The sequence below is a fragment of the Leptidea sinapis genome, chromosome 29 (assembly GCF_905404315.1).
Source record: "Leptidea sinapis chromosome 29, ilLepSina1.1, whole genome shotgun sequence".
Lineage (NCBI taxonomy): Eukaryota > Metazoa > Arthropoda > Insecta > Lepidoptera > Pieridae > Leptidea > Leptidea sinapis.
The window spans coordinates 5822513-5845441 of record NC_066293.1 but is presented as its reverse complement, the minus strand read 5'-3'; the positions used below and the strand labels follow the sequence as shown (position 1 = coordinate 5845441).

The 22929-nt window shown below is 34.9% G+C and overlaps 2 protein-coding genes across 13 annotated transcripts in view; both read right to left on the bottom strand.

Annotated features, from left to right (window-relative positions):
• LOC126973462 (zinc finger protein 567-like) overlaps positions 1-4944 on the bottom strand; it is a 64195-nt gene extending 59251 nt beyond the window's left edge. For all 12 annotated transcript variants that reach the window (XM_050820762.1, XM_050820767.1, XM_050820759.1 and 9 more), the window contains exons 1-3: positions 4596-4944; positions 1748-1898; positions 665-757 (exon numbers count right to left, since the gene is read on the bottom strand). In XM_050820762.1, coding sequence (XP_050676719.1) covers positions 665-757; positions 1748-1898; positions 4596-4748 — 397 coding nt within the window. In that variant the 5' untranslated portion in view covers positions 4749-4944. The remainder of the gene's footprint in view (positions 1-664; positions 758-1747; positions 1899-4595) is intronic.
• A 7289-nt stretch (positions 4945-12233) lies between these two features.
• On the bottom strand, positions 12234-22016 carry LOC126973460 (PR domain zinc finger protein 5-like). The gene is made up of 5 exons (XM_050820753.1): positions 21765-22016; positions 20797-20926; positions 18798-18881; positions 15682-15804; positions 12234-13467 (listed from the first exon to the last, which is right to left on the bottom strand). Exons 1-5 carry the CDS (start codon positions 21888-21890, stop codon positions 12254-12256), a joined length of 1677 nt encoding a protein of 558 aa, XP_050676710.1. The 5' UTR covers positions 21891-22016; the 3' UTR covers positions 12234-12253.
• Between the last annotated feature and the right edge of the window lie 913 nt (positions 22017-22929).

Sequence of the window (22929 nt, the reverse complement as noted above, 5' to 3'; positions counted from 1 at the left end):
TAAAGGGTTGTATTGAATTCTCTGGCCTTCTCAATAATCTGACACAGTATAAGTATTTGTTCCCGAGTGCCTCTTCCCTTAACAAATCCGGCTTGCTCGGGTGCAATCGGAAAAGGTACACCTTCCTTAAAAGCCAGCAACGCTCCTGCGATTCCTCTGGTATTACAGGAGAATGTGGGTGGCGGTGATCACTTAACATCACGTGACCCGTGTGCATTTTCGTCCTCCTTTTCCATAAAAAAAAAGTTGAGCTTTGATGGGAATTATATTTTGATAATAATAAGAATAAAATCATTACAGAAATTCAAAGTTAAAAAAAAATCTGATCTAAAACTATTAAATAGGCACTAAAAAGAAAAAAAAATGCGTATTCTTCTACAACTTAATAATCAACTTATTATTAGTTGTCAGTCAATCAACTTATTATTTGGAGTCAGTGTCAGCCAAGGTAGGTTTGTAACTACATACATAGTTATAGGTGAGATGTGCTTGTGTCGCACGCGTGTGTGGGGCGCGGCGGGAGAAGACCGATTAGAAATATAACAATAATTATAACTACTTTATGCTGTTGTAATACTATGATCGACTCTTATGAAATATTTTTAACTTTATGATAGACTTTTGCGATTTGGTTGCACAAGAAACCCGTACATCATTTCCTTACCATCTTCATCAAAACTCATCAAGGAGTCATTCTGTTTTGCGTCATCCTCAATTTCTATATCAACCTCTGTTTTCACAATTATTTCCGTTTTAGCTGAAAACACAAAGAAATAATAATTATCAAACATTCCACACACAAGTTGGTTTTATTCAAGTTGTTTTGTATGAGACAATTGAAAATATTGTAAATCTTTTTTTTATTATTACAATAAGGGACACGACAAGCAGGACATACAGTTGATGGTAAGTGATACAACCTGCCCATTACAATACAGTCCTACTCAGGATTCTTGAAGAACCCAGACCTGTTTAACCTGATTCCTGCCCCCGAATTCCACTGTCACACAACATGCCTCAAGTTAGGATATTATCCCCACCACCTGGATGTGTGGCGGTCCTCCACAATGCGGTTTTCAAGGAACTATCTTCAACATACTACAAAGCTGTGGAATGAACTTCCTTGTGCTGTGGGATGATATGACATGGGTAACTTCAAAAAAGGCGTGTACACTTTCCTTAAAGGCCGGCAACGCTCCTGTGATTCCTCTGGTGTTGCAAGAGATTGTGGGCGGCGGAGATCACTTAACAACAGGTGACCCGTACGCTCATTTGTCCTCCAATTCCATTAAAAAAATCCCAAAAATTCTGAGTTGGCATCCTGGAGGTGGAGCCAAGAGGTTGGAACCCAAGAGACGAAGAGATAAAGAGGCGCCGGTTCGTGTCTTGCATCATTCATAAATTTTGGTTACAACTTTAACATAGAGTGTAGAATGTGTTGCACCATCATTTTGCTTGGTATAGTTAAAGTTAAACAGTGAAATATCAAGTCAATATCAAATATTTATACGAAACTTTTGTCAGGTCGCTATTTAGCTATTTAACATTAACAGTAGCTTTAACTGGCAGAACAGATAAAGGTATGATGTCATCTAAAATTGTCAAATAGTGCATCACATTTTTTGCTTAACCGGTACTTTGACATGTTTTTTATTGCTAAAGTTAGTTGGTGCAACACAGCCATAGTGTAGTTGAAATCAATTTTGGAATTCTTGAGGAGCTTCCACATAAAACCAAAAATCATTACCTTTGATGGCATTCTTTTCATACAAGTCAAGAAATTTCTTCTCACAATGTAATATTTGCTTCTGAAATGATATTGCATCACGCAGTTGGGTGATGCACATGTCACATATAGTGTATGTCGATGCACATAATACTCCTGGCACCGGCTTGATCTGCAATAACATTATGTTGACATGACTGATGATTTGACAGTTTATAACAAAAAATTTACCAGATGGAGGCTCTTGTTCACTGAAATTACTGGAATTAGCCTAGAAAAAGTTATTTCTTCCTACCACATATCATAAATGCATTTCTACTTTTACAAGTTACACATTGCTAAATAGCTAACTAGCGCCAGATAAGAAGTCATATCTGATAGAAGTAACCTGTGATGAATTGAATTTTCACATCAATATCACAGAAATCCTGGTCGGAATCTGACTTTGCCCTGATGATACATGGCCTCTTTCACTATATACTTAATTTAAAATTCTGGAACCAGATTATACGTGAGTGATTCACTCACTTCTGGGATGACAATAATCTAATTTCAAACTGGATTCCTAGTATGTTATTATTGGGATTGTAAAATAGATCCCGTTGCATACAACTGGAGAGTTGAATAAACATAACAATATTTTTGCATGATATGAGAGTGAAGGCATAATCTCCAGAGATCAGTTTCAACAACAATCCATAAAATTTGCACGACCATATAATTGGATATTATCATAAATTTAATCAGGCAAAAAAAAATACAAAATCATTTATTTTGCACATTTCATGTACAAATTAACATATTTTTATACTGACCCCCACACTAGATGTTGCCTGTCTCGTAGGGGAAATAATAGAATTATCAGAAAATAAAGATATACAAGCAGCTAATGATAACAAGCTGATTACTAAAATATAACTAATCATATAAAGAAATAAACTAAAAGTAATAACTATACAAGTATTAATAGTGTGTATATGAAGTTGAAAGTGTGTGTATTGTGTATATATGTATTTTTTAGGATTGGATCGAGTTAGATTGTTGGGCGATGTATATGCTTCTACAATATGATCCCAGAAAATTAAAAAGAAATTTAAAAGAATTGTTAAAAAATGTTTGTGTGGAAAAGGTTATTATAGCATAAACAATTTTCTTAATGACACCACGGACTGGGAATAAAGCAGACACCCTCAGGCTCTTTAATTATAAATGTTTATTGTACGATATCACAATGTAATCCATATTTTATATAAAAAAAAGCCTGCTGAGTTTCTTGCGCCCATTCTTCTCAGGTCTGAGGCAGTCTCTTTCGAATGGGTGGTAGTTTTTGACGTTCAATAAGTGATTTTAAATCCTATTTTGAATAAAAATATTTGAATTTGAATTTGTACCTTAAGAAGATTTTAACTAATGATTTCTATCTATTATTATGAATTGTCAAGCTTGTTTTTAAGTGTTAAGTTTTTGCATGCTTTTAATTTAAGCTGGATGGAGGACACATTGTAATATTTAAGATCTGGACATACTCTATTCCAAAGCAAAATAAATAATTTCATTTCATCTCAAATTTGTTGAAACTAGTTCATCAGGTAGTTGGTTCCACCATGACAACTTTTGTTGGGAAATGTAAATATCATAGTTTCCAGAAATTTCACTAATGTGCAAGGTATCATATCTATATATATAAAAATGAATTGCTGTTCGTTAGTCTCGCTAAAACTCGAGAACGGCTGAAACGATTTGGCTAATTTTGGTCTTGAATTATTTGTGGAAGTCCAGGGTAGGTTTGAATAAACATGAAAATTCTCGGATTTAAATAAAAACAACAATTTTGATTTTCCTTTTACATGTCCCCCGTCGTTTTGAATAAAAATAATAATAATAGTTTAAAATGAATAACTAATTAGAATTTTTATAACTTTCTAACTATCTAAGGAGGTAAAATAAACTTCCTTAAAACACGGGTAATAACATTTAAAAAAAGGATTCCTTTTGTTTGTTTTAAGTTTATTTTATAAAAAAGTTTAGGTATTTTATTCTACGATTTAGGCAGTACAAAGTCTGCCGGGTCAGCTAGTCAAGAATATATCTGTGGCCTGGTGCTACAAGGGCCAAAGTAAGTTTTTGTATGAAATGAGATTGTAATTTAGCCAGTTTATTGTAAAAGTATGATTTTTTTTTTGCTAAAAGAGTGTTATTGTATTAACAATCTTTCAAAAGTTACTATGTAAAAAATGCCAATGTAGTGTTCGCTTTAGTTAAGTAAAAAAAATGATAAAAGGGCTGCAGTATACTTAAGCCACTAATAAAATAATGATTATTGATATTGGCCCTATTAGCACCAGGCCACAGATATATATTGAGGCAACAATAATTTCTTTAAAAATTTCTCATAATGATTATTGAGGCTGTAATTATAGCACAAATAGCCCTATATTTAGAATCAGCAGTACAAAAATGGTAGTAATATTGGCCGCATTGTTGGTTTCTCATGTGTTTTATTGGTACTGACATCTGACAATCTTCCAATCATAACAGAAAATCTACACCTCTGTATTGCAGCAGAAATAGGTGTAAACAAATGAATACATGCCTTTATTATACCTATTGGGCTGTTATAATATGCTAAGTAATATCCTTCGTTCAAATATATAGATTCTTTCAAACACAGTAAAAACATAAAAATATATTTAAAGACATTCAAAAGCAATGGGGATCTATACGAACTGATATTAATTCCAAAGTTAATTTAAAAACCATCCTAAGCCAGCATCACTTGAAACAATTAGTGCGTAATGTATCTGTCAATAGAAAACAACAACTTTATTTGATAATATTTTTAGAGACATATTTCAAAGCAATTACTCACGTCTATACTAAAACAGTCCTTTAACATTTCACCATACACTTCCTTTTGATTTAAATATATTCTCGGCTCCACTAAATTAACAAATTTCCCTTCATTATGACAGCACCTACATAAATCATTTTCGATTTTCCAGACCTCGTTTTCCGACGCCATTATAATATAACTAATTCACAACTTAGCGTATAGTTATTAATTATTGTGTTTTCTACTAGTAAAATTTTACAGTTTCAGCTTATTGTCTAATTTTATAAGTTTCTACTTTCTTGATTCTTCAAATTTCTACGCCAGCCCAGCGGCCACAAGCCTCCAATCCGAACCATAGACTTTTTTTTTGGTTCTGTTCGTCCATCTGGACAGGCAAAGGGGTCAAAAGCCCATACAACCAAACCGAACCATAGACTAGAGCTAAGAGCACAATGCAGACTACAGAGCTAATTTACTTTTTTTTTGAGTATTATTGCTGCATCACTTTACATATATTGTAACTGAAATGATTTGTGAGTGAGTGATTGATCACAATGAGTTTCTGGCCACTTCTCCTTATTAAAGCTCAACCCTCAATGGCGGTGGGAATATAAAAAGAAAAGTCATTTCCTTGACCTGCATGAATAAAGTGATTTTGATTTATTTACCCTAAAGGATTCAGCTTTTTATTACTGTTAGTAGAAATATAATATTGATAATTATAAATTATGTTAATATATAATATTAATTACAAGATTAAGCAGAATTGTCAAATTGTAAGTAGAGGTATTTGGTGACTATTGCACGATATGTGGATTAAGATTATTTTATTGTCGTTTGCTTGAGTTCTCGTAATAGGCTTCGTCATGCTCGCTTAAATGACACTGCTTGTGGCGGCGACATGGGACAGGTCGTCCCCTTCCCTAAAATATGGTTGAGGGAGGCGATGGCTGGCTTATGAGTAATGCTCGTGAACGGGCGCTGCTTGTGGTGGCAGGATTATCCTGTTGCCGGAAAGTTATTATGTCTATATATACATATATTATTTATATTCGCTTATAAAATGCTCACAGAATACCTTTATTTATTTACGGTGTGTGTGTGGATGATGCAACTACTTTACTACTCAATACCTTTTGTATTAATTTACATTTACTTTCTTTTTTTACTCTTGTAAGGCATTGCCTATTTGACATTTGAGCATGTTTGTTGCATCACTTTACATATTTTATTGTATTTGAAATGATTTGTAAATCGAAGAAAATGTAAATCATGATATAAAAGAGTGGCAATGAGTTTCTTGCTACTTCTTTTCACTAGCTTAACCCTTTACAAAGTAGCGGTAGATTCAAAAAGAAAAAATATTTTTTGACATTCATTATGTGTCATTTCAGTGACCTACATGAAGTGATTTTGATTTGATGACATAAGAGATAAATTACGAATATTTTTAACAGATGCGACAGTTATTAGTAGGTAGGTATATTATACTATTGCATAAGATAGGTCCACTTTAGAGGAAGGGTCAGAAGGCACAAACTTAGTAGGTAATTATTCTCATAAAACCGACTTCAATATAGGGAAACACATAATGTCAAACAAAACAATCTGCATGTTCTAGGTTGTCTTCTGGTGAATTTTATAAAATTCACAAATAACATCCTTATCAATCATATTAATTTGTTTCTCCGTTTATTCGACGAGTTGAACCCTAGCTATTCCCATTGACATTAATCGTATCCACAAATGTTGTTTTCCTCCTCTTAATTTTATTGTTTTAAGATTGTTGCAAACGTAACATGTTTTTATCCGGACGGAACGGGATGTGAAGTGTTGTAAATGTCGTTTCATAGAAAATATAAAAGAGCATACGTCGCGAATGAACTGGACGTGACGCGCGGGGAAGAAAAAATACCGTCGGCGATGATATTTAGCACATCCCATCCGTGACTCCGCTGCGTATGCGTTTTCTAAATCTCCTTTTCCTCTTTACTTTAGCTTCTTTGTGATCAAATCAATATCAATGAAAGCCAATTCTTCAAATGAAAAATCCATCATCATCATCAATGCAAATCAATCTTTTTTTACAATACTAGCACGTTAGTTCAGAGTTACTGTCACGGTGCATTATATAATCCCGTCAGTGTTTAATAACCACATTCCTTCCCTGTCCCGTCAGAATTTAAACGCTGTTCCGTACACGTTGCGTATGCAGCGAACTTTAGTTTACAATAAGACTTGTAAAATATAAAATTATATCTTTTTCAATTAATTTTGTCATGTGTGGGTTGGTTCGTGTTATAGAGAATGATGAGGGCGAAATGCTATAAAAAGCGAAAAAATATTCAATCAAATCATTGAATAACAATAAATGGCTTTCTTTCGAAAATACATAATCATCCAAATGTTATAAGCCTTTTTTGTGTGTAAATTTCGCTGATTGTTGTCTTTCAAGAATTCGACACCATTTCTACATTATATGCCTTAGATGTGTAGTAGTTGGGTATCCGGTTATTGTCCTGTCTCTAATTCAACAGTTTTGAACCTTTACAAGCCCTGTGGGTATCTAAATTGAAAACTGAACAATAAATGAAATGAGAAAGGCAAAAACTCTCAAACTTGTATTTGAATTATAACAGTACTCCAAATGAGATGTATGGTAAGTTATTTAAAATAATTAAAACAGAGTTTGCTTCTATATTTACTTCAAAGACAGTCAACTCGGGTGGTCTCTTGTCAGTCATTTAACAACTGGGCAACAGCTGGTATTCATAGGAGCAGACAACGGTTATATGAACTATATAGTGAGAGATCATCATGTAATCATGATATATCTTTCCTTGTATATGTGAAAAAATTTTCAAAATTATTTAAGAAAGTATGTACTATTGCTAAGTCAATGCATATTAGAGAAATAATTAAAAATGCTTCAAATAAAATAAATATGACTTGGAAAGTTATTAACTGGGAATCTGCAAGAGCGAAAGACTGCAAGTTTGAATATAATCTAATAATAAACAATACAAAAATCCACTCTGAGCAGGAAGTAGCTTCTGCTTTTGAGAATTTTTTTTCTGACATTCCAGTTTCCATCTCAAGCACCCTTGTCTCCTCCACCAGTGTGCCGAGTCACTTCTTTTGGAAAGTGTTAAGGAATGTAAACAAAATTTCAAATTCAGTGTTGTTAGCCCAGCAGAAATAATTAAAACTTTCAGATCCTTAGAAATGAAAAAAACTGCTGATATATGGGGCATATCTGTAAAAATAATAAGTTCTGTTATTGACGTCATAGCACCATATCTAGCACTAGTTTTTAATAGCTGTATTGAACATGGCGTGTTTCCTGACCTTCTGAAGTATAGTAAAATTACACCAATATTTAAATCGGGACTCACTTCTGACCCGAATAACTATCGCCCTGTTTCGGTGTTGCCGACCCTTAGTAAAATTTTTGAAAAAAATATTTTAAGCCAAATGCTTACTCACTTTAACACTAAGTTACTTCATATAAAGCAATTTGGCTTTACTAGGGGACGCTCGACTACGGATGCAGGTGTTGAACTTATCAGGAATATTTTTGAGGCCTGGGAGGAATCACAGAATGCACTTGGTATCTTCTGTGATTTATCTAAGGCTTTTGATTGTGTTCAGCATTCAACGCTGGTCAGGAAGCTATGCCACTATGGTATAAGAGGATCTGCACTCGATCTTCTGATCTCATATTTAAATAATAGGAATCAGAGGGTCGCGGCGAATGGCAGGAGATCTCCTGGGACTCCTCTCGGTATGGGGGTACCACAAGGGTCTATTCTTGGACCCTTCCTCTTCCTAATTTATATAAATGATCTACCTAACCTTGTAGAAAAAAAGCACAAGGTGGTATTGTTTGCGGATGACACTTCACTTATATTCAAAGTGAAACGAAGCCAAGTTTTGTATGACGAAGTAAACAATGCTCTATCTGACATCGTGTACTGGTTTAGCGCCAATAACTTATTATTAAATAACCATAAAACCAAATATATTAAATTCACCGCGCCAAATGTCAAAAATGTAGATGCGAATATTTTATAAAATGGAGAGGTGGTAAAACCAGTGGAATCTGCTATATTTCTTGGCATTACAATGATTCGAAATCGCAGTGCGGCCCCCATATTGAAGGATTGGCGAATAGGCTTAGTTCTGCAGCATATGCGGTTAAGAAAATTAGACGGTTGACTGACATAGATACGGCGAGATTAGTATACTTTAGTTATTTTCCTATGAAAATAACTAAAGTATACTAAATACTATTATTATGTCCTATGGTATATTGTTATGGGGCAGTGCGGCCGATATTAATACTATCTTTGTGCTGCAGAAGAGGGCTATTCGCGCGATTTATAACCTAGGTCCTAAAGAATAATTAAGAAAAAAATTTAAAGAAATAAACATTTTGACTGTTGCTTCTCAATACATTTTCGATAATGTTTTGTATGTTCATAAGCACATTGAGGAATTTTCTAGAAACTGTGACATTCATAATGTTAACACGAGGAACAAACATAAACTTGTTATGCCTACTACTCGGTTGGGTCGAGTTAGTAAGTCTTTTGTTGGGCGATGTATATGCTTCTACAATATGATCCCAGAAAATGTACAAAACAAATGTGTTACGAAATTTAAGAGAATTGTAAAAAAACGTTTGTGTGGGAAAGGTTATTATAGCATAAACGATTTTCTTAATGACACCACGGACTGGGAATAAAGCGAGGCTCTTTAATTATAAATGTTTATTGTACGATATTACATTGTAATCCATATTTTATATTAAAAAAAAAAGCCCGATGAGTTTCTTGCGCCCATTCTTCTCAGGTCTGAGTCAGTCTCTTTTGAATGGGTGGTAGATTTTGACGTTCAATAAGTGATTTTAAATCCTATGTTGAATAAAAATATTTGAATTTGAACTACTTACGTAAGTTTTTTTTATCTAAGAAGAGTTGAAAAGAGTCGAAAAAAATGAAAAATAAATAATAGTTAAAAAAAACTAACTTTTTAACTATTATTTATTTTTCATTTTTTAGTTAATTTTTTTATAAAAGCGTATTTTTAAAACTATTAAGTACTTTAACATCAATTCCTGCCTTATCGACTATAGATGAAAATTATATAAATTAATAAAAATCATATTTTGCAAATTGAAAATTGAATATTTTTATCAAATTAGTGTATTGTCATCGGTCCTCGATAAATCTACAAAGTTTGAACGAAATCTAGCCGTTTAAAGTGGGTCAAAATCGCGCCCAAAGAAGTCGGTTACAAACATACAGGTGAAGCTAATATAAAGCGTATAAAAAAGAGAGAGAAACGAATCTTTTGTAACTAAATAAATATGTTAGTTCTATAATAAAAAGTTAGTAAAATGTGCTACTACAGTATGCATAATGCCATCCCTCAAATAAAATAATTATATTATATTGTATTTGCAACTATTTTTTTTTAATGAAATAGAAGGACAAACGAGCGTACGGTTCACCTGGTGTTAAGTGATCACCGCCGCCCACATACTCTTGCAACACCAGAGGAATCACGAGCGAATTGGTCTACTTACATGTAAAAAGTGACTCAACTGCCCTTAGGTTGTCCCTAGGGCAATTGAATCACTATGACGACGATTCGTATGATTTGTTCACACATGAATTACTACTTGTTTTATCTGTTCCCGTCCGAACAGGATCCTATTGTGCACACTCGCCTAACTAATAATAATAATAATCATTTATTTCGGATTCATTCGTGAGATTACATCCATATTTGTTGGTACAATTTGCAAACTTACAAAATAGTGTTAGATAAAATAACAGGCTGGTCCGGGTGGTGGATGATGACGGTCAATTACTATACGACTGCGTGCAGCCGTATCCAACTATCCAACATCGGGGAGTCCCACCGGTCCGACAGCGCACGCAGTATGGTGTTGGGACTGTCGCGCATGCGGCGCATGGTGGAAGCGCACCGCTTGCGCATGATGGCTGCAAAGCCATCTGTGTGAGCTGCCGCGAACATAGCGGAGGCGCTGCAGTGGCGTGGCTAAACTGATCTGCGTGCAGGTACAGTTTGAAAGCTTGCCCACTATGGTACCTCTATTTAAGTTGCGCTATTTTAAAGTGTCAGAAATGCTTCCATGATTGCCATGCGTTTACTGATGTCAACATTTGTTAAGTTAACATAACATTTTGTTTATGTCAGCTACTATTAACTACTTTTGCAAGTTGTCAGCAGCCAGTGGGAGGCTCCTGTGCACAGGATGTCGGCTAGATTATGGGTACCACAACGGCGCCTATTTCTGCCATGAAGCAGTAATGAGTAAGCATTACTGTGTTTCGGTCTGAAGGGCGCCGTAGCTAGTGAAATTACTGGGCAAATGAGACTTTAACATCTTGTCTCAAGGTGACGAGCGCAATTATTGTAGTGACAGAATTTTTGGGTTTTTCGAGATTTCTAAGCGGCACTGCATTGTAATGGGCATGGCGTATCAATTACCATCAGCTGAACGTCCTGCTCGTCTCGTCCCTTATTATCATAAAACAAAAGTTTAGATGATGCTTTTTATTGGTGGTTTTCGTGGTGTGTGCTCCTGATGTCATTAAGATGTCGGCTTTTCCCTATTTCAACACGCGGGGATCATACAGCGTGTTGCTATAATGGGGACATCAAATGAATACACAGGTAGAGCTCTAACCTTAATCGTAAAAATATAATTTAAAAATTTAAAGGAAATAATTGAAATCTTAGAAAATTCATACGAACAAATTATATATTTGATGTCGCATAAGACTGCACAAAGTAGGTGTCTAGTTTTTCTCAGAATTTTTGGGGGTTTCAAGAATCCTGAGCGGCACTGCACTGTAATGGGCAGGGCGTATCAATTACCATCAGCTGAACGTCCTGCTCGTCTTGTCCCTTATTTTCATAAAAAAAAAGTTCCTAAGCTAGCGCGCGGCTACTAGATTACTTACAGGTTTAGTTGAATTATTTATTTTATTTTTGAATATTATTTAATGATTACAGTCAAATAGTTATTTTAATGTCGCCATTGTAGCGCCACGCTGTATATCACAATTAAATTGGATCTGGAGGTCTATTACCCAACTCGAAAGCCGAAGTTTCGTCCGAAACGAAAAACGATGAACTTCAAAATAAAATCTATTACCGAAGTACTTCGGATCCGAATAGTGCGGACGGATTTCGTTTCGGAACCATAGACATAACTATAAAAAGTGAAGTTGTACTTACGACCTTATTCCGAAACACTTTCGTAATAGGAAAATGTACGATCCGTCAACCGAAACTTCGTAATTCGATTTTGGCAATAGGGCTCCTGTACTGAATACGCACCAGTACAAAATAAATAAATCATTATTAAAAAAAAATTGTAAATAAATGACGGTGCCTAGACCAAGACGCCTGGGAAGAGTTTTATTAACCTTTCCAGATAGATTATAAGTTTTTGTGTATATTTTACTTTTTATCTTTATATAATGTATTAAAATATAATTGTACCAACATTTGTTTCATAATATAATATAGAGAAAGAGTAAAGAAAACACAAGTAAGGAAAACAACAAAAGCATATCCCGATGGACATGGGTTGTTAGTTATGCAATGCCATTTACAATACCAATAAAAAAGATATACAATATAAATAATTTATTTCAATTCGCTACGTTTATTTCAGAGGCAGCCATACTGATGCCGTGATGTGACAACAAATGGCTCTTCAAACTACACTTCTGCACGAAACCGCTTCCACACACTACACATTTGAACCGCCTGTCGTTGTTGTGTATTCTCATATGCTCCCTCAGTGTATACTTTCTCGCATAAGACTTGTTACAAACTTCACACAAATAGTTCTTCTCTCCTGTATGCTTTATCATATGGGCTTTCAACGCCTTCTTGCTAAAAAACTTATGACCACACTCTGTACATTGACAATTCCTTTCCATCAAATGATTTTGCTTTATATGACACATCAAAAGGCTTCTAAGAACAAAAGCCCTGTGGCAAATATTGCATTTATACTGTGCTTCCGCGTTGTGTACTTTAACTAAATGCAGATTCCGTTGATAGTAGCTCCGGAATGACACATCACAGTAAGGACAGTGTTTTATAGATATGAGTCCCATGTGTTTCGTCTTTTCATGATACATTTTCTTTTGCCTGCTAGGAAATATCTTATCACATAAATCACATTTAAAACTACCTTCTTTATGTGTAGTTTCATGGGACATTAGAGACCTTTTAGTAATGAAAGTTGAGTCGCACTTCTGACAAATGTAATTATCATAGTGAACATTCATATGTTGCTTCAACATCTTAAACGTTTCATATCGGCATGTACATAATGCACAATCATATGTATCCCCTTTAGTTAACTTGTATTGTATGAAGTGATCTTTGATGTCCTTATGGAAGGTTTTATCATGATTTTTGATCAAGTGCTCTTTTAATTCATTGAGATTCTCAACTTTTGCTCCACAGAGAGTACACGTAAGATCTTGCACATCCAATTTTATGATATATTCAGACATATCTCTGTTGCTTCTCAGGTCCAATTGATCCTTTTTATGGACTACTGTATGATTCCTCAAGTCAACCGGATCAGGGTAGGTAGCATCACAATACCCACAAATAACGCCAACTAATGTAATGTTTTTGAATGGCACTGCATTAGAGTACTTCAAAATTGTTGAAAGGTTTTCATCATGTTTTGTTTTCTCATTTGACATCTTTAAACGGGACAATTTAATTTTTACATCTAATGCATTTGATCGGATTAATTTTATCTCTATTTCCTTACGCTTTCTTACGTTTATGGTATTACTAGGCTTTCGTATGTCTATGGTGATATCTTTCTTTAATAAATCTGGAAATAAAAGTCACATCATATTACTGCTATAGGGAAATTAAGTTAGGATTATAGAATACTCAAATGAGCAAAGCTACTATTTAACTATCTTTTTTTTATGGCATAGGAGGACAAACGAGCGTACGGGTCACCTGTTGTTAAGTGATCACCGCCGCCCACAATCTCTTGCAACACCAGGGGAATCACAGTAACGTTGCCGGACTTTAAGGAAGAGGTGTACGCGCTTTTTTTGAAGGTATGTTGTATCGTCCCGGAAACACCGCACAAGGAAGTTCATCCCACAGCTTTGTAGTACATGGAAGAAAGCTCCTTGAAAACCGCACTATGGAAGACCGCCACACATCCAGATGGTGGGGATGATATCCTAACTTGTGGCGTGTCTTGCGATGGTGGAATTCGGCGGCAGGAATCAGGTTAAACAGCTCTTCGGAACACTCCCCGTGATAAATGCGGTAGAAGACACACAATGAAGCGACATATCTACGCAACGCCAAGTGATCCAGCCGTTCACAGAGCACTGGGTCCCCAACAATTCAAGCTACTCTACGTTGCACGCGGTCAAATGGATCGAGCTGATACTGGGGTGCGCCAGACCAGAGATGACAGCAATACTCCATGTGTGGCCGGACCTGCGCTTTGTAGAGCGCTAGAATGTGGGCCGGCTTGAAGTATTGTCGTGCTCTATTAATGACGCCCAGTTTCTTCGAAGCCAATTTGGCTTTACCCTCCAGATGGCCACGAAATTGGGAATCGCTCGAGATTTCGAGACCCAGTATTGCGATACTAAGCGTGGCTTTAAGGGAAGTGCTGTCGAAGAGCGATATGATACGACAAAGGGTTTTTTTATCTCTGGTTAAATAGAAGCTAAACAGAAAACTGTTCATGAATGCAATGAATGAATTTATTAGTTAGTTTGTCAAGCCTTTTCTCTGTGACCTTCTAGTCAGGGTTGTACTGGTAGATAGTTAAGTGTATATTATGTGTGAGAATCATGAGGGATATCTTGGAATACTCCAGATTATTCGTTGATGTGGTTGTTGCCTGTAAGTGCATTAACACTAGACTTATTTAGAATTATACATATTTAATGTAAGTAGTTAGTGATTATTGAAAACATATGTTCTTCAAATTCTATAATTTCAAAATTTTGAACACATGCTTCTTTGATGATTATATCTTTACTGTGAGCAAATACAATGGCAAAATGACCCATAGACACCTTACGATTCTATGATGGTCTATTGTAAAGTGTATTTAGTCTCTATTGTACATGGGAACATAGAACCCCACACTGTCTTGGTTTCTGGCGCTCCGCATTGCAGTTTTCAAGTAACTTTTTTATTTATTTATTTATTTATAAAACAGTATACAAAGTTAAAACTAAACATATTGCACCCCTCAAACTTTAACGTTTGATGATAAAGCTCTTATTTAAAACAATACTTTGTACAATAATTTTCTAAGAGTAAGACTTTTTTAGCTTGTTTTTTACACACTACCACACTGTGGAATGAACATCCGTGCGCGCTGTTTTCAGATCACACTGCCACCTAACATATTAGTAATTCTTTGATATAATGATTTGATTTCTTAGTAACATAGTACAATAAGTAGTGTTTTACGAAAAGTAACAATGACACACACCACACACACGCACATCTAAACACACACACACACACAAACACACACACACGCACATCTAAACACACACACACACACATACACACACACAGACAGACATCATGTTTGTATAATATTTTTCTTTTGTTACATTATATTTTTAGACTTAATTTGTGATCCCTAGTTTTTGGTACTGTTGATTTTAATTGATATGGAAGAGCGTGGCCTTCTGGCACAGGTGTTTCTCACTTAATAGAAGGTCACACTATTATGTGGCCACTATTATGTTTGTACCATTTTTGTTACTGAAATAAATATTTTTCATTTTTCAATCATCTGATGTTAAGTGATCATCGCCGCCCACATTCTCCACAATACCAGAGGAATCACAAGAGCGTTGCCGGCCTTTTACAAAAGTGTACGCGCTTTTTTGAAGGCCCATGACGTATCGTTCTTGAAACACCGCAGAAGGGAGCTCATTCCACACCTTCGTCGTACGTGGAAGAAAGTTGGTTTGAAAACGTACGTCTAGTCTACAGTGCCCAATTATAGTCCTGGTCTTAGCTAAAGTTTTATCTTAATAAAACTTACCAGTTTTAATACTTTTTGCAGGAACGCGTTCATCTTTCATCGGGATACCTATTTTTTTCTTTACTTTTACTCTCGCCTTCTTCTTATTCATTTTAGCAGCATTTAACTGCTTTTTAGCATCCACTGTAATAGAATTATGGAATAAATCAAGTATTAAAGTATCATAGTATGGTTAGAATCATATTAAGCTCATAGACTGCAAGTAGTTACACTAAAAAGTCGGTATCAATCCAAAGAATTTCAACAAACATCTGGCGCTCCTCAAGGCTCTACTTTAGGACCATTATTGTTGACACTATTTAAAAGCTTATATTACTTAAAGTATTCATGAATCAAATTACGAGAATAGAATTGAATGTGTCCAAATGTCATTTTATAAATTTCTCTTGGAAACTAAACTAAAATTTGAGAGCAATTATCATACGGAAATCTTTTGTTGATTTAATAAACATTATTTCATGAAAAATAGTTCACAAAAGTTTTAAAATGCTGGGTTTATCTGTCGTAACACTAAGACTTTTACATCAATTCTTTTAAAGTAAATTAATAAATGTAAATTTTTAAAACATGAAGCATGAGTTTCCCTTACCAGGACCATTCAGACACCACATGTAGCTCCATTCATGCATGACGCACGGACATTTTAGGGAAGGGAACGACCCGCTCCACGACGCCACCACAAGCAACGGCTTTTAAGCGATCGTGAAGAAACCTGTCAGAAGAACTTACATTCTTATGTAAGTTGGACAGTGACAGGTTTCTTCTATCTGATCTTTCTAATTTTCTTAAATTACATAACAAAAAAGGATCACTACAATCCAATAGAAAATCACTAAGTAGCAAATCGTGTGGTATTAAAATAAAAATCCCGCGTAGCTAATTACGTCTACTTGACATGCCGAAACAAGAGCCGATACGTCGCAGGTAGGAAGGGACGTCACGGGTAGAAGGGGGAGACCGCTCGCCTTCAAACCGTATCATCGTTGCTCCGTTTCAAAGTCAAATGAACTTTATTAGTAGAAAATAAAGCTTTGTATAATCTTAGCACCGATCATTACCGATAAACTAACGGCCGTTCCTAATATACTATATACAGATAGAGATAAATTACTTTCTTCTACTGTCAGTAAGCTGTCAATAATTTTATTTTATTTTATTAAGAAAACCAACAGCATATTACAGATTAGATAAATAACTAATAATATTTTACAATAATAATGCCAATAACAGGTTTCCCTTATATTATATTATATTAAATTACGGTTTCCGAAAAATTTCAACATGGTGCGATACCTACTAAACAAAAATGAGATTTATCTTGAGATTATATAGGTTGTTTCATTACATAAAAAAAACTGTTACTAAATATATACATAAAAGGTAATACATAAATATGTATACTATATGTGGTAAAATAAATAAACATATTAATATATTATGTTAGTGCATCAGTTACTTAGATGTATCATTGAAAGTAGCTATGAGTTCTGATTTGAATTTAGATTTATTTATGCTGAAAAGATCTACGTGACTGAAGGTTATGTTGTAAGTATGTAGGGCCCGTGATATGAAAGTGTTTTTGGAATAGTTTGTATAGTGTAGTGGTTCATATAGTAGATTCGTGTGCCTCGTGCGGGTTGACGGTGTACAGTATGATATTTTAGAGGTCAATTTATCACAGTCAACAAAGCTGTTCACAATATCAAATAGTAGGCTCATATCATTGATAGTTTGTGCGCCTTACAACTGTCATAATAAGAGCCGGTGTGTAATTTTTTACGGTAGTTTAGGTGGTTTAAGAATTTTTTCTGTATACGTTCATTGTAAATTATATATTGTGGAGACCATATTGGACAAGCATATTCCAGAATACTCCTGACATATGCATAGTAGATAACTTTAATAGGTTCTATATCAGAAAATGGTTTGCAATTTGAAGCTGTCCTAATATTGGCCAAACTTGTATCGCTGGTAAGCTATACGTCCTCCCATTGACAGACAGAGTGGACGGATACGATGAGTTACCGTCGATAGGTTTATTGGGACAGAAAATTCAACGGTAGTTAAAATTTTTATCTCAAGTAGGCCACAACCGGAGATAGACTGAATATTGGGAACGGCCGTTAGAAAACACATACTCAAAGCTTGGTATTCTACTTTTACGTGATAAAGGAAAATTTGTGTCTGTGTTGAAAGTGCCATGACGTACGGAATACAGATGTGGTCGCTAACTATGGGCCTTATAAGGAAGCTTATGGTCACTCAGAGGACAATGGAGAGGGCAATTCTCTGAGTTTCCCTGTGAGATCGAATCAGAAATGAGGAGATCCGTAGGAGAACCGCAGTCACCGACATAGCTCAGATGCTTGCGAATCTGAAGTGGCAGTGGGCAGGAAACATATCTCGACGGACAAAAGGCCATTGGCGCTGTAAAGTTCTCGAATGGCGACCTCGTACCGGTAGACACAGTGTTGGTAAGCCCCCCTACAAGATGCACCGATGATCTGGTCCAGATCGCCGGAATAGTGTTTGGATGAGTGCAGCGCAGGAGTATCGTCATGGCGATCTTTGGGACAGGTCTTTATCCAGCAGTGGACGTCTTTCGGCTGATGTGATGATGATGTTGGAGAAATTTATGGTATCTTCCACAGAAGTCACAGTAGAATATGCCTAAAATAAGCGCTTTTGAATCATCACTATAAATATTTCTTATAGATTACTATCTCTACCACATGTTCGGAAAAGGTAGTGAGAAGAACATACAAGAAATTAAACGGCCACTCTTTTCAATCAATTGAATATTTTACGATGGCTGTAATATACATAACATATAGGTTTATAAGTTCTTGCATACAAAATATCTCAGCATACATCATAAAAATTTTACACTGTGGTTCTACTCAAGAGACCACACGACCTCGACGACCAAATTGAGGATGTTTTGAGAAAAGGAGAGGTCCGAAGCACCCGCCACCAAAAGAGTAATGAATGTAGAGGAAGCGCGTGAGGTCTGTAAGGATAGAAGCAAATGGCATTCTATTGTATCTGCCAACCCCGACGGGAACGAGGCGTGAGTGTGTGTGTGTGTGGTTCTACTATTAATCATAACTACTTACATAACTGTGCAAGGTAGCAGTCATCAGATCCATTGCTATATTCATCTTCTGACTTCGGCTCCAACTTAATTTTATTGTTCTTATCTGGAAATAAATAATAATCACTGTTAGCTATAATCATTCTCAACTATAATCTAATATATAAAATTCTCATGTCGCAGTGTTTGTAGTTAAACTCCTTCGAGTGCATATTGGGTAGGTCTGAGAATCGGACAACATCTATTTTTCATCCCCCTAAATGTTAAGGGTGGTCCACACCGAATTTTTTTTACATTTTTATTTAAATTTGTGTCATTATGAGCCAGCATTAAAAAATACATACAACTTCAAATTTTCACCCATCTACTATCAACAATTACTTTTATATCGCGATTTTAATATCGGCAATACAATGTTTGCTGGGTCAGCTAGTTGTATATATAATTAAACTGGCTTCTATACAATATGCAATATTTTCAATTCTGAAGTTGTGGCTCTAAATTTGAATCTCAAGTCGATCTTTATAAATGCTCTTCATGGATTGGCACTGTAAATTATATCTAGTAGATGTAGTGGTAACGGTTGACTTAAGAGTGGGAGCAACCTGTCCAAAAATTAAGTACAAATTAACTTTGTATATTTAGTCCCAGAAGAGAGGGAGATCATTCAAGACAACAATCTGCCCTGACTACCTTACATCACATAAATTATTGGATATCGGAACCAATTTTTAAAGTTTATAGAAAAAATAAGTATTGTGTGACGATGATATGCTGCCTTTCTTGGAACTAATAAACTTTTATGAAATATATTTTTTAAAAAAATGTTTTTTTTTTTTTTTGTCTTATTACAATGAACATTTTTTACTGTGATGAAAGCTAATCAGTGGACCACAACTTTCAATTGGTACTAGTCTGCCCTACCCCTTGTGTTTTATAAAAGCCAAAGGCGCTGAGAGTAGGCAGATCCGCCTGCTGTAACAAGGTGCACCAGCCCGCACAAATGAGACTGGACACTGAGGCCAAAGATGTACAAGAAGGCGAAGATGCGTAGACAAGCATAGATGTCTGTGCCTAATTACAAGCGGGCGGAAGGCCTGCCCTTTCCGCAGAGCCCGAGATGCACAGAATTAGTCTCAACAATTTGTTATATATGATCCCCCACTTAGATCCCTACAAAAACACTTAAAAGACAATTAATGGTAATTTTTAAGAGGTTAAGGACGTAACGGTTAAGTTTTAAAGTGTCTGAAGTCAAAAATCAAAGGCAATCTGCATTTACATGGCACATCTTTTTAAAAGTAACCTAACATAATATCTAATTAAAAAAGTAAAATGAAACGGATAGCAGTTTGGCCGGATACCGGATATTCGGCCAACCATGCGGCCGAATAGCCGAATATCCGGCCGCCGGATATCCGGCGGAACTTAGCCGTTTGGTGTATCGCACACACAAACACAGCCTTGCGTAGGCGGCGCGCGAACGATCGATTAGACTCGGTTAGATTAGGTTGAGAGAAGCGAAACCACTTGCTACCTCTCAATGCAGAGAAATTAGTATTAATCCACCATAATTTGCCTTTAGTGCAGTATGAGTATTAATTAATTATTTTTTTCTATAACATTTATTTACTATGGTGTGATTAAAAATTTACAACTAAAACTAATTATATTTCTTAAATGATACTTAAACTAACTAAATAAAGCAAATAATTACTCGAAAATATATTTTTTTTACAGATTTTTTTTAATTCGGCATGATGCCTATCCGGCCGAATAGTAGGTAGTTATCCGGTATTCGGCCGGATAGTATTAAGGCCGCCGGATAGGCCGGATACCGGATAGTTACCGGATATCCATTTCATCTCTAGTGTATATTCCTATGAAAATTTAAATGTTGATTTTTATGGTACATTCCTTGATATTAAAACATCTACTGTTATAAAATTTAAATGACTAGAACATTTCGGTATTTTGGATGCAGGTTAATGTACAAATTCTACAAGTCGAACGAAACTAACCAATTCTTTCCTGGTGCAGATTCTCCAATACCTTTTCAGACTTCAAGACTAATCTTTTAAATGATAATGTACTTCTTAATATTTCAATACATTTTTCACATATTCCGGTAGACAAATTTTGTGTGCATACCTGTGAGTAAATAAATTGGTTATGATTAGGTGGCGGAGAAACTACATGATTAACAGCATCATCTATATCATAGGTTCTCATGAGGTAGATGGGGTGTGGGTAGATTAAAAAAAATAGTCTAAAAAGGCAAAAAAAATACACACTCATCATGTACTAAATTAAAATAAAAAACATATTCTCAAAGTGGGCGGGGAGCAAAATAAGCTTGAGAAACTATGATCTATATCTATATTATTAGAGTTGAAAGTTTTGTTCAAATTTTTCTATTATATCATCCCATAATCATCCACTATGAAAAACATATACATGCACAAGGCTGTTTATGCCATGCAAGTCTTGTACTAAACTGCTAGATTCCGACCAGTTCATGCCAATTTAGGTCATTAGAAGACAACAATGTCTCTCTCCCACAGCAGCAAAACTATTAGGTGGCATTGTTATGTCCTATAAATAAGATCATACTATCATATCATCTGTGCAGCATATCATCTCTGCAGCATATCATATGTGCAGCATATCATATGTGCAAATTATGCTTCTAAACTTTAGACAAGTAGTCTAAAGTTTAGCCACATAAGTCCTTCACAAAAAAGTTTAATTGACTTAAAGATAATAAACATGCTATCTTCAATTTAATCGGAAATCATAAAGAAGCATTATTTTTGAATTAAAACTAAGAAATTCAAAATATATTTACAGAAAAATACAATCTGAAAATGTATACGTATGTAAAGGTTGTGATCTGTTAGAACGTTGTCAAGACGAGACTTGAAAATAAGTACACTTATTGTATTATTAAATTTTATAACTACTTGAAACTTGAAAGTTCCACACTCACAATATTAAAACATTCCTGTAACATTTCAGCATAGATCTCTTTATTGTCAGTCGAGTTGTAAGCATTGAAAATATCTTTATGCACTCCTTCTGCTAAGCAGCATCTACACAGAGTATTCGTATTCATTTTGTTTGATGTTTAGATCATTATTTTAGATAAAGCTATTGCTATTCAATAATCATACATTTCAAAAGACGGATTTTTTATTTAATTTCTGAACATTGTTTTGCATTGCATTGCAAAAAATATTTTGCATTGTTGAATTGTTGACAATAACAACTTTTTTTAAACTCATATAAAATGTGAAAGGCAAAGACATTCGACAATTTTTTTAATAGCACGTGATGCAAGGTTTTATGCATTTTGTTAAACAAATAAAAAACGCGGGTTCGAGTCCCGCATCATCCATAAATATTGGTACAAATTAAATTTGTAATTAAAAACTTATTACAGGAATATTTACTTATCAGGTTATCAATTCTTCACAACGAACATGACAAAGGCAAGTGCGCAAAAAGAAAGGAAAATAATTATAAGTAAATAATAAATATAAATGGGACAAAATGACATTAAAAATGGCACTATGTTTATTTGTGTATATAGTTTAAAGCTTGTCAAACCAGTCATAGTGGAATTTTAATGTTGATTTCATTTTTATCTCGATAACTCTTTACATTTGAACTCAAGATAAATAGCTCACTTATTAACTTTACTGATAAGTATACTTTTTTTAAGTCACACAATTAAGTCGGAACGTTTGAATATTTTATTACATCACTTCAAATAGAATATATAAATAATCTAAACATTGATTTGTAAGAGTAGGAATGAGTGTTTCTTACTAAGACGCGGAATTACGTAAAGTATATATATCATTCAAAAGTGTAATCTTTGACTAAAGTGAATAAATGATTTTTGATTTATTATGAATGGTGTAACTACTTGCCTATCTCTTGCGTTATAAAATTCGTAATATAAACTATTTATTTTATTATTATTTGAAGAGGGTGGCTATCTCCTAGCCCTAAAGATTCCTAGTAACACCGCATTCAAAGTTAAACTATTGTGTTCAAATATATACTGACATCAAGATCGATTATAAGAGGAAATTGAACCAATACTGTAAAAGAGACTACCCGTACCCCTTAAATCATTGGGCCCAAAC